At 37.4% G+C, this 12785-nt stretch overlaps 1 protein-coding gene across 1 annotated transcript in view; it reads right to left on the bottom strand.

Annotated features, from left to right (window-relative positions):
- The window catches only part of FSIP2 (fibrous sheath interacting protein 2), a 110925-nt gene extending 98450 nt beyond the window's left edge, over positions 1–12475 (bottom strand). Inside the window, exons 1-6 of the mRNA XM_006864063.1 lie at positions 12377–12475; positions 11892–12017; positions 4875–5036; positions 4106–4195; positions 1779–1918; positions 22–163 (exon numbers count right to left, since the gene is read on the bottom strand). Of these exons, the coding sequence (XP_006864125.1) occupies positions 22–163; positions 1779–1918; positions 4106–4195; positions 4875–5036; positions 11892–12017; positions 12377–12475 (759 nt within the window). The remainder of the gene's footprint in view (positions 1–21; positions 164–1778; positions 1919–4105; positions 4196–4874; positions 5037–11891; positions 12018–12376) is intronic.
- Positions 12476–12785: the final 310 nt, after the last annotated feature.

Raw genomic sequence — 12785 nt, 5'->3', positions numbered from 1 at the left:
GTAAAGCTTGCTAATTCTTACCTCTTCGATTTTTCTACGAAGATTAAGTTTTCTTCTAGTTTGTTCCCGCTGTAGTCTTTCTTCTTTAGCCCTCTGGAGAAGGCGTTGCTCTTCTGCTGTGTGTTCAAGTAGTTCTAATTCCCTACGTATCATATCCAAATATCTAGGTTAAAGGGAAGATAATAGTAAAGGTAAACTGAGTTCTTCATTTATAACGGCATTCAATACTTTGGCATTCATAAACCATCTCCTTGCTTACTTTTTATTTGTTGAGCTACAAGAATTTTGCAGTTTTTAACATTAGTCTTGTTTATGGACTTCCATGTCAAACTGATCTACAAACTCACCATGTTTTTATTCATTATGTAGGTTGTTGTTATTAAAATAATAATAAAATTTAATCAATTCAACTCATGGCAACCCCCAATTTCTGTTATTTAACTATTTATTATTATGGTCAAGATGAGGATAACATGTGGAACTAGCTGGCTAAAAGCATTTTATATAGAGTGGTAGTAGAGTGGCTCTAAAGAATAAGCACTGGACTGTAAACCACAAGGTTGGAAATTCAAGCCCCCCATTCACTCCACAGGAGAAAGGGGAGGTTTTCTGCTCCTGTAAAGATTTACAGCCTCAGGAATCCTATATAGGGGATGCTATGAGTCACAACTGACTAGGTGATGCTTAACAACAACAAAATAGCAATACAGTAAGTATCCATAACTTAGTAGGTTCAGGAATGTGAGTTTCAAAGAAGGCTGAAATCAACAAATAAACTTAAGTGATGACTTCAAATCTGAAAAAAGCAAGCAAACAAAAACAGTAAATTTAAGAGTCCTGGTGTGGTCCTGTGGGTTAATGTGCTGGACTGCAATGTTGCTTTGAACTGAAATGTCAGTGGTTCAAGCTCACCAGTCACTCCTCAGAAACCTTATCTATAAAAGGTCGCTAAGAGGTGGAACCAACTCGATGGCGCTTAGACTATAAGAAGACAAAAATGGATACTGTGCTTTCTTGTAATTTTCAAGTTCTTATCAGCTATTCCATCTATGATCTGAAGCTCTAGTAAGTAAATATGTATTAAAGCATTATCACAAAATGATACCGTAAGGTATAAAAGACAAGTAAGTAATGGGGCCCTATCCTTCACCACCTAACACTTGACAGAAGAGGGGAAAAAAATAATCATCCCTTATTGCTAAGTAATGGGCTTGACTACAGAATGGTAATTTTAAATTACCATTAGAATATACGTGGGGAATAGAAAAATGAACTCAGTTTCTTGGAGACAACACAGCTTATATTGACATTAGCTAAAATGATACCAAATACCCATTTTGACTGACACCAACTTCCTCAGACTTAATACTGTCAGTCCTTAAAGTTGAATTAAAAAACAAAGCAAACAAACAAACAAAACTATTGTCTGAGGCATGTGCTCAAGACATTTTCACTACCTTCTATTATGAAAACATTTTGGATTTAATTTTTTCTTCAGTTTTCCGTTTGATGGACCTGTTGAGTTCCTAGCAGTGTTGAGATTTCTAGTAGAAACTGCTCATCCTAGATTTGGCAGCAAAGTTTCAATGTCTATACACATTGGTCTCCCTTCCCTTTCTGCCACACTGTGAGATACAGAGACATAAAGGGATCAAATAGTGTTTATATGTTGTTGTTTCTAAATCCTGCCTTCAATTCTTTCCTACTTCTCTCTTTTTTTTTTTAACCTACTACATATACATATATACATATAAAACATGCATTACCTTCTATCTTACCTGTGCCTTATTAACAGTTCTTGGTCCTTAAATGAATGGGTACCTTCTTGTAACAACCAATTTTGGAACTGTGCAACATCAAAATGTTCAGGAATGTGATTATTTTCCTGCAGTTTATTTATTCTTTTTGAAAGCATTTTCTAAAACAAAACAATAAACAGAAATGTGTATATTGTGTTTTTATATGTTTATATAAAAATAATATAGAAACAATACAAAACTATCTTTTGATATGCCTCTTTTATGTTTCTTGTTGTCAAGTGTCATGGAATCAGTTTTGACTCATAGTGACCCTGTATAAGGTTTCCAAGGAGTGATTGGTGGATTTGAACTGTGACCTTGTGGTTAACAGTTAAGTGTTTTCCCTACAGCGCTATACCAGAATTCCTTTTTATATTTAAGGTTTAGTAAAATTCTGTCTGATTGTCTTTGCATATATCTTTTACTCCATTTCGGACAACTGACGCAAAATCAAAACATCTCTCTCTCTTAAAATAAAAGTTAACTATTTTGCTAAAGGGACTCTTGATATGGCGCTGTAGGATAAGCACTGGACAGCTAACTACAAAACCGGCAGTTCAAACCCACCAGGGGATCTTTGGAAACTCTATATAGGCTATCTATGAGGCAGAAATTACTCAATGGCACTTACCAACAACAACAATTTTGTTAAAGAGTAAAGATGTCAGTTTGAGGAGCAAGGTGTGCCTGACCCAAGCCATGGTATTTCCAATCACTTCATAGAAATGGGAAAGTTGGATAATGAATAAGAAAGCCTTTAGAAGAATCAGTGTATGTAAATGATGGTGATGGAGAAGAATATTAAAAATACCATGGACTGCCAGAAGAAAAAAGAAAAAAAAAAAACCTGTCTTAGAAGAAATACAGTGAGACTGGTCCTTAGAAGACATGATAGCTCAACTTTGTCTCTCATGTTTTGGACATATTATCAGAAGGGTCCAACCCCTGAAGAAGGACATCATGCTTGGTAAAATGGAATGTCAGTGAAAAAGAGGAAGACATCCAAGGAGATGGACTGACACAGTGGCAGTAGCAATTGGTTCAAGCATAACAATTGTAAGGATGGTGCAGGACTGGGCAGTGTTTCTTTCTGTTGTGCATAGGGTTGTTGTGACTAGGAACCACCTCAATGGCATCTATCAATAACAAAACCCATTCTGAAGACATGCAATGTGGAATAAATGATAGAGAAAAATCTATAAGTACAGAGAAGGAAATGTAGTGAGGGTATATTGCTGTTATGTGACATCAAGTCAATTCCGACCCATTATGACTCTGTATAGGGTTTCCAAGGAGCAGCTGGTGAACTTGAACTACCAACCTTGCAGTTCAAAGGACTTTGCAGTCTGACATTAGCCCACAGTGCCACACCAGGACTCCAATATACCTGTAGGACTATTGTTATTTGTATTCATTCCTCCTGAATGGAGAAAATAAGTACATATACACAGATATATGCATATTTTTCTCAGTTTTATCTAGCTCTCTAGAACATGAACACAAACAACATACACACACCTTTGAGGCACATCAAAAGGAAGCCACTTTGTGTACCTACTCATTCTACACTAAACTATTCTATTTCACCTTTAAGGCCATTTTTTTTTTTTTTTTTTAATTCTATGAATACAAGTGCATGTGTGTGAATGCACAAACACATAGTGTACATGTTCTTGGAGATATCTGTAAGACATCTAGCTACTCAGTTTTCCTCTGCTATTACTTGCTTGTTTGGGGTAAAATCTTGCTGTCACAATAGATTTTTCCTATTTGTCCCAGATCAAGTAGGAACACATCTGAGTAGCAAATTAACTAGTGATTATGCCAGTTACCATTGGCATATTAATAAATGTCCTGGTTTCTTTCCTCTTCTTGGTTCAGTATATTGTTGCTGTTAAGTACTGTCGAGTCAGTTCTGATTCATAGCGACTCAGTATAGGGTTTCTATACTGAGTATATGTCTTAGAGAACTTAAAGCAGTTAAGCATTGGACCACTAAACTCAAGGTCAGTTGTTCAAACTCACAGCATTTTTTTGGAAGAAAAATAAAGCTGTCTGCTTGTCTTGGAAACTTTATAAGTTCTACTCTGTCTTAAGACGGTTGCTATAGGTTAAGAAAGGATTAGAAGGCAGTGGAGTTTGGAGTTAATATTGTCCATTTTTGTTCTAAATTTTCATTTGGAAATCTTATTTGGTTAGTTACTCCAATAATTAAAGGACATAATATTAAAATAAAATGTTCTACATACAAGTAGACCTGTCTTTTAAACCATATGTAAGAAATTAAATTTAACTGTTTAACTTACTTGCTCTCTTGCATAGTTTCTTTCAAAGTCTATTTTTAAACTGGTAAGATATTGCCTATACTTATTCCATTCTTTCAAGGAACAAACAATCTAAAACAAAGCAAAACAAAATATATGCATATTTAGCAGTTATTAAAATTACTATTTAGAGAAATAAAGAAAGCATACATTCTAATAATACATTTGTATGAAAGTAATAACACATTTTGCTAAAAATTTTCAAGCAATATCTCTCTACAAGTGCTAATCATCAGGAAATATCTATCCCAATATTAATCCTTTATTAAAATGACTTATATAATAATAAGAGATTTAGTATATACAATTAGGTATTAAATTACCAATGAAATAGCCATGCTTAACCCCAATAAGAATGTGTTCTATCTAGCTAAATATTTTTCTAGGTTTCCATTCTGTCTCACATTTTTAAAGAGTATATAAGCATAATTGTTGATGATTGTATCATACCTTTAGAGATACAGAAGGTGGACTATGATATAACTGAGAAAATTATTTATGTACCTTTAAGTCCTAAAGACTTTAGGTAATCCAATCACCTTTTCTCATTGTAAAAAAAAAGGAAGAAGTAGGTCTCAGTTAAAAAATGTTCACTAATTTCCTTGACCCAAATACTGAATACTTTAGGGAATTTCCATTTAAGCAACTTCTCATGAACAACTTAAAAGGAAATACATTCCCCCTGGTGAGGTACAGATGCAAGCTTATATTAAGATTTACAGTGACTAACAAGAAGTAATTTTTAACCCACTTTATTATTGCTGGTGATGTAGCCACCTTTCTTTAACCTTCTCAGGATATCTTTACGTTTATAGTATTCTCTTAAATGTGGATCATGAAGACTTTTATATTGGTTTTCAAGAAGTCTACAATAAGGATCAGTCAGGTTAAAATCATAAGAAGGTCGAAAAAGCTGCAAAAACAGATTAAAAATATTTAAAATTCACAATTAATTCTGACTTTTAAATTAACTAATTGAAATGACTAGAATATTCACTGAAAATTAAACATACATGAAGAGTTTGAACTAACCACGTAAAGATCTGTGTTGAGCAAATTTAACTGTTGTAACTTCCTCTATTCCCCTTTTGTAACAACCCATTCTCACTTGAGGAGTCCTGGTGTGGTGCTGTGGGCTAATGCATCAGACTGCAAAGTCATTTGAACTGCAAGGTCTGTGGCTTAAGCTCACCAATTGCTCCTTGGAAACCTTATACAGGGTTGCTATGGGTTGGAATTGACTCGATGACACTTAACAACAACAACATTCTCACTTCATTAGCTCCTTACATGATCCCCATGTAAGGAACTGGCTAATATAAGACAGAAAAGCAAAGCAAACAGAAAAAGGAATAAAATAAGACATAATTTTATGGGGTCCTAAAACCAATGCTAGGTTTCTTCTTTTCCTTGTGCTTTTCCCAGGTCAAGGGAGTGTATAAAAGGATAAAAGAATAATTTTGTTGTTGTTGTTAAGTGCCCTTGAGTTGGTTCCAATTTATAGTGCAAATGTATAAAGTTTCCAAGGAGTGGCTGGTGGGTTTGAACCACTGGCCCTGCATTTCAAACTGACCTTTCAGTCCAGTGTTTATCTTACAGTGTCACACCAGGAGTCAAAAGGATCATAGTAATTGCTATTATTTTATGTCAATCATCTTAAGTTAAAAAAAAAAAACAAAAAAACTCACAATGATTCATGGAAATAACTTTATCAACAAAGAATAGAAATAAAACTTTAATGCTAAAGAATGTAGATTAAAGATTTATCCTATCTTAAAGTCTTAAGATAAAAGGAAATATTGGATGTTAAACCATTTCAAGAGGTAGCATATGATCAAGAGCCAATGATACCAAAGGAGCTTCGAAGTTGAAGGTGCATTGAAGGAATTGGCAAAGAACAAGGCACCAGGAATTGATGGAATTAAAATTGAAATATTTCAAGAAACTAAGAAGGCAGAGGAGGCACTCACTCATCTCTGTCAAGAAATTTGGAAGACAACTATCTGGCCAACTGATTGGAAGAGATCTATATTTGTGCCCATTCCAAAGAGAGGTGACCCAATGGAATATAGAAATCATCGGACAAACTCTTTGATATCCCATGTGAGTAAAGTTTTACTAAATGTAATACAGAAACAACTGCAAGCATACATTGACAGAGAACTACCGGAAGTTCAAGCCAGATTCAGAAGAGGCCGGAGAACGAGGGATATCATTGCTGATGACCAATGTATCTTGGCTGAAAGCAGAGAATATCAGAAAGATGTTTACCTGTGTTTTATTGACTACACAAAAGCTTTCGATTGTGTAGATCACAACAAGCTATGGACAACATTGCGAAGTATGAGTATTCCAGAACACTAAATTGTGCTCATGAGGAAACTGTGCCTGGACCAAGAGGCAGTTGTTCGAACAAAACATAGGAACACTTAATGATTTAAAATTAAGAATGGTGTGCGACAAGGTTGTGTTCTTTCACCATACTTATTCAACCTGTATGTTGAGCAAATAATGTAAGAAACTGGGTCCTATGAAGAAAAATGTGGCATCAGGATTGGAGGAAGACTCATTAACAACCTGCAATATGCAGATGATACAACCCTGCTTACTGAAAGTGAAGAGGACTTAAACATTTACTGATGAAGATCTTAATGTAAAGAAAACAAAAATCCTCACCACTGTACCAATAAACAACATTCTTATCAATGGAGAAAAGATTCAAGTTGTCAATGACTTCTTGGATCAACTATTAACACTCACAGAAGCAGCAGTCAAGAAATCAAATGAGATATTGCATTAGGCAAATCTGCTGCACAAGAACTTTTTAAAGTGTTGAAGAGCAAAGATGTCAGCTTGAGGACTAAGGTGTGCCTGACTCAAGCCATGTATTTTCAATAACCATATATGCATGCAAAAGCTGGACAGTGAATAAGGAAGACTGTCACTGGAGAAGGATATCATGTTTGGTACTGTGGAGGGTCAGAGAAAAAGAAGAAGACCCCCAATGAGATGGATTGGCCATTGATGGACTCAAGCATGGCAACAGTAGTGAGGTTGGCCCAGGATTGGGCAGTGTTTCATTCTGCTTTGCATAAGGTTGCTATGAGTCAGTACCCACTCGACGGCACCTAACAACAACAACAACAAAAGTCTTATCAACCCAACAATTGATGAGGACTATATTCAGGAGAAAATTGAAAAGCTATATTATACAATTCAAGATAGTGAATAGCAAATTATTAAAAAATATATTTATAGTGTGATTTCTCTATATATGTAAATATCAAATACAGCCTTTTATAATAACTATTAACATATAAAATGATGGTAAGACAGTCACCTAATGGTCATGTTTCTATATTCACTGTTGTTGTTATGTTCCGTTGAGTTGGTTCCAACTCATAGTGATCCTGCACTGGTTTCTAAGGCTGTAAGTCTTTAGGGGAGCAGAAAGCCTCATCTTTCTCCCACAGAACAGTTGGTAGCTTCAAATTGCTGACCCTGAGGTTAGCAGTCCAAATCATAACCACTATGCTACCAGAGCTCCTTCTACATTCATTAGTATAGATAAAATGCTAAGGTATTCATCTAATTTGTGAATTAAAACTTCATCAAGGTGGATTTTTTTTATGATGTGAATTCTTAGTTCATTTGTCAATAGCAGGATGATAGTGGATTGCCAGGAGGAAGAGGAAAATTTAAGGGATAGGAGTAGAAGTGGAAGCTGTTCTTATTTTTGTTTTTGTATCCTTTCTTTGTATTTTCTTTTCAATTTGCTTAGTCAGAAAAAAATGGAAGTTTAAGTCCAAAGTGATGTCAAAGTAGGAACTAGGTTCAGGTGACCTACAATAGGAATGGGTGTGAGTTCGGCAAACCAGAAAACAGCTGCTCTATTTACTGGTACAGATTCAAATTATACTATTACACAATGTTGTTGTTAAGTGCCATCGAGTCGGTTCCGACCCATAGCGACCCTGTACAGGGTTTCTGAGGGTGTAAATTTTTACGGGAGTAGAAAGCCTCATCTTTCTCCCGCGGAGCGGCTGGTAGTTTTGAACCGCTGACCTTAAGGTTCGCAGCCCGATTCGTAACCACTACGCTACCAGAGCTCCTTTACTGTGCACCAAATCAGACCTGCTTGCAGATGCCATTCTTTGACCTCTGTTTTCAGGTTAGTGGTAGCTACCACCTCATTCCAATTCCTGAAATGAGATGCTATTCAGAGTTTTAGGGCTTCCTGTTGTTGCTTTTAAATGCCATTGCGTCAGCTCCAACTGATAAAGACCCTGTATAGGGTTTTCAAGGAGCTGTTTGAAGTGTCAACCTTGTGGTTAGCAGCCCAGTGCTTATCCAACCTAGTCACATCAGGAGTCTAGGTAGATATTTTGTATGTGAGCAAAGGAGCAAGATGGGAGGAGTAAGACAGGATCCTGACTTTACTGATCCACTTAAAAGCTTCCATGGAAAGTTGCTGACTTCTTGTTTAACACCAGATGTTAATGCCTCCCAAGAGACCTAAATAAAAAAGCTGGATTCCTTGATTATAAATCATTTCCAGAGAAAGTAGAAAGGGATCCAATAAGGCAATGTCTTAACTCAGTGATAGAATTCATTGCTAGACCAGAGAGGAAGCCCTTATCATTTCTAGAAGGAACACAATCAACCATCATTAGACAAGGAGTAGATTGTTTTAGATGTTGACCTTATGCTATGACAGGCATATGTTTTTCAAGATTAAATCTGGGCTACTGAGCTGTAAAAATAATGTGTGTTAACAAGGTCATTCATTGCAGCCAGTGTAGCCCTCTATTGTCAATTAAAATAATAGGTTTCTATTTAGAAAATAAACACAATAACAACAAAACTAAAAGTAGATAAAAAGTATTGCTTTATTGAAGAGGTGAAAAAAAAAGGGGAACTCACAAAGTTACTCTTCAAGGAACTAGTATGGTGCATTATTATTAATGCTTAAATTAATAAGCTTTTTTAGGATATGAATGTAATAAACATTAGTAATGTTCATTATTAATTAATATGCAAAAAAAAATACTTATCAAAGCATAATAATGCATCATACTGGTTCCCTGAAGACTGACTTTATGAGTTCCTCCTTTCTCTTTCATAGGTAGTTTCTCAATGAAGCGCAGTGGCTCCATATGATAAACACTGGACTTTGAACCACCAAGTCCATGGTTTGAGCCCAGCTGCTCCACAGGAGACAGAAGAGGCTTTCTGCATCTGCGAAGATTTAAAGGCTTGGAAACCCTATAAAGGGTTGCTATGAATCAGAACACACTTAAGAACAACAACAATAATGTAAAAAGGGGGTCCTGGTGAGGCACTATAGGACAAGCACTGGACTACTAAGCATAGGATTAGCAGTTCAAACCCACCAACCACTCCTTGGAAAACCTATACAGGGTCACAATGAGTTGGAACCAACTCAACAGCATTTCACAACAACAACAATGTAATAAGAGTAGAGAAAGTATCTGAAAAAAGTATTTCACAAGTGTACTAACAAATGTTCACTGGAGGAGAGAAATTAGCATGACAGAACACAGAATATATTTGAGGACCCCAATCCACTGTCATTGAGTTGGTTTTGACTCATGATGACCCTGTGTATGCATTCTGAGATGGTAAATGTTTACAGGAGCAGACAGACAGTCTCATCTTTCTCCCTCGGAATGGCTGATGGATTTGAACTGCTGCTCAGTCCAATGCCTATCCCACAGCATCTTGGGGACTCCTTATATGGGAAGAAGATATAAAATCTAGGACTAAGTTTACACACTAATGAGGAGTAACATCACTAGTAATGAAATAGCTTTCAAGTATGTTTCAGGAAAACTAGTTTGTGTAGGTATGACCCAGTCAATTTGTGGAGTTTGATACATTTTTGGTTAGCTTGCTCTAGTCTAATAGAAGAGATGATTTTCAAAAAGATAAATTATAATGCATAAACAACAAAACTCACTTTAAAAATCATGCTCATTAGGAAAGTATCAAATATCAATCTCATAGTTTCTACTCATTTCTGATGACATCATAAACAGAAGGATAAAGGAGTCATTCAGAATTTCTTTTTACAAAAGATTTTGTGATGGTGACCAAAGCAAACAATCATTAAAACAAAAACAAAAACAAAAAAACTCCACAACAGTGAATTGCTATTGAATCCATCCACTTGAGTTACAGTTGACCCAACATGAAAACTAGAATTGCCCCATAGGGTTTCCAATATAAGCAAAGTGCCACATCTCTCTTATGCGAAGGGGTTGGTGAGTTCGAACCACTGATCATTTGGTTAGCAGTTGAGCACTAGCTCCGTTGTGCCTTAACTATTCAATAAGAATATATTAAATCTTTAGCACTGACTACTTAGCCAAAGGCTGGGGAAGCTGGAAATAGATGTTATAGATAAAATCATGAAAGGGCTCTTTTGTTAAGTACCATCACATTGGTCGCATTGGTTCTGAGTCATAGCAACCTTGTATAGGATTTCTGAGAAGCGGCTGGTGAGTTTGAACCACCAACCTTGCAGTTCAAACTGATCTTTTGATCCAATGCTTCCTACAGCACCACACCAGGACTCATGAAACGGCTTGCTGTTAAGTACCACTGATTGGGTTCCAACTTATGGTGACCCAGTTTCCGAGGAGCAGCTGGTGAGTTTGAGCTGTTAACCTTGTGGTTTATAGACCAGTGCTGTTCATACAGTGTCACATCAGGAGTCTGAAAGGGCTTTAGGGAAGGAAGTACAATTACACACTACAACCCAGCATGAGTCAGTGCTGAGTGAGATTGTTACAAACAAAAGATAGTAGGGAATCTAAGGAAAGATTCATTGGGGAATGTGACAGCCCAGGAAGGATCTTGAAGGAGGGTTCAAATTCACAGACTGAAGAGGAAAAGAGAGGCTATGCCAAGTTTGTGAAGTCAGGGGACAAAAGCACAGAAATATTAACATGGTATATGTGGGTAGATATCAAAGACCACAATCTACATATAAAACACCTCAATCTATGGAAAGTGAGGCTCTGGGTGGGAGAAAAGACTGGTTAGTGGGATTGGAACAAAATTAGAAGGCTCTTCAAAGGATCTGAGAGTGAGATTGAGGTACAAAACAAGTTAACTCAGTTTAACTACACTTTTTTTTCTTTCTTTCAACTTTGTGTGTGAAAGAGAATTTATCTTAAAATCAAATCACACAGAAGTATTTTGTAATTAGAGTTACTATTGGTGGACATCATAGCATACCAGCCACTACTGATAATTTGACATCTTTCAATCAAACTTGTTCCTAAATAAATCAACATTAACTAAATGGGCAAATCGATTTATAATAGAGAAGCATGAAAATGATTTCCTTAAGTTAAAAAACAGGACTGAAAATCCAATCTTTCTAACCTAATATTCTGCCCATTCCATCCTATATGGAATTGTTGGATACTGTTACTGTTGTCCTTACGTACTCTCAAGTCATTTCCAATTGATAGAGAACCTATGCACAAAAGAGCCCATTGCTTCTGCCACTGTGTCACTCCATCTCCTTGGGGTGTCTTCCTCTTTTTCACTAACCCTCCATTTTACAAAACATAATATCCTATATATTTGATACCCTAAACATCAACATAGGATTAAATAAGGGTTTATTTATTTGTTTTCTTGTTGTGTTAAATGCCGAATCCATTAATGGATTTTTTGTGATGTAACCTCGGAAATTAATAGCAAATCAGTGTAAACCAATTAAAAATTCGTTTACCCTTTCACTTAAACTCGTAGTGTAGAATACAGTGTTGCTTCCTGGGATCACAGGCAGCTTGACCCCAAGAGGTAGATCCAGTAGTTGAGCTGCTCCGACCCCTGGAAAGTGGGTTTTGTGCGCTCCCTGTCAGATGCAATTGGAGAGTTTTTGTCTTTTCTATTAGGAATTACATAAAATTTCAGCTAATTTATTCCCACTTCAAATCTCCAAATAAACCTCAGAAGTTTATACTCAGGGTTGAGGGAATCAGGCCTGCCTAGACCCCAAAGCCTCCTGTTGAGCGAGTATCCACCACTGTCCTCTGGACAGGCCACATCCAGTTGAGGCCAGCGCAGCCCGCGCCACCCGGCCTTTGCACGAGCGCTGGAAGAAGGGCGGTTAGGAGCCGCTCTTTGCCCATGGCAAGTCCCTCCCCACCCGCCTACTGCACCAGGCCATGAGGCCTTGTGGGGGGCAGTGAGGCCTTGGGGGCAGCCACTCACATCTCCACATAGCTGGCTGTCCGCAGCCAGGCCACTGGCAGAAACCTTGGTGGCAGCGGCGTCAGCAGCCTTGGAGCAGGCACTGAGGTACAGCTCCATGGCCTACTCAGGCCTCCCTGACACCTTGCGGGGCACCCCTCCCGCCTTCCCTTGCACCCCTTCCCTGTCCCTCAGTCCTGTCCGGACCGAGAATGACCAGTGCCTGTGTCCCCGAGGCCCCAACCTCTCTGCATTCTAAATTCTGAAAGGTGGGGCCCCCAGAAGAATAGTCACTCGCGCTCTAAGCCTACGCAGGCCCCTTGACATTGGAGTTTGAGGGCCTCTGAGTTGTCGCAATCTCGCCTAGAGCCTGGTCTAAGAGGACCACAGTCGAATCTTCACTTTTCCCTGAAAGTATCATCCATTTAAA

The sequence above is a fragment of the Chrysochloris asiatica genome, unplaced genomic scaffold, assembly GCF_000296735.1.
Source record: "Chrysochloris asiatica unplaced genomic scaffold, ChrAsi1.0 scaffold00059, whole genome shotgun sequence".
In the NCBI taxonomy this organism is placed as follows: domain Eukaryota; kingdom Metazoa; phylum Chordata; class Mammalia; order Afrosoricida; family Chrysochloridae; genus Chrysochloris; species Chrysochloris asiatica.
Note: the sequence above shows the minus strand (reverse complement) of the source record. Positions and strands in the feature narration are given on the sequence as shown.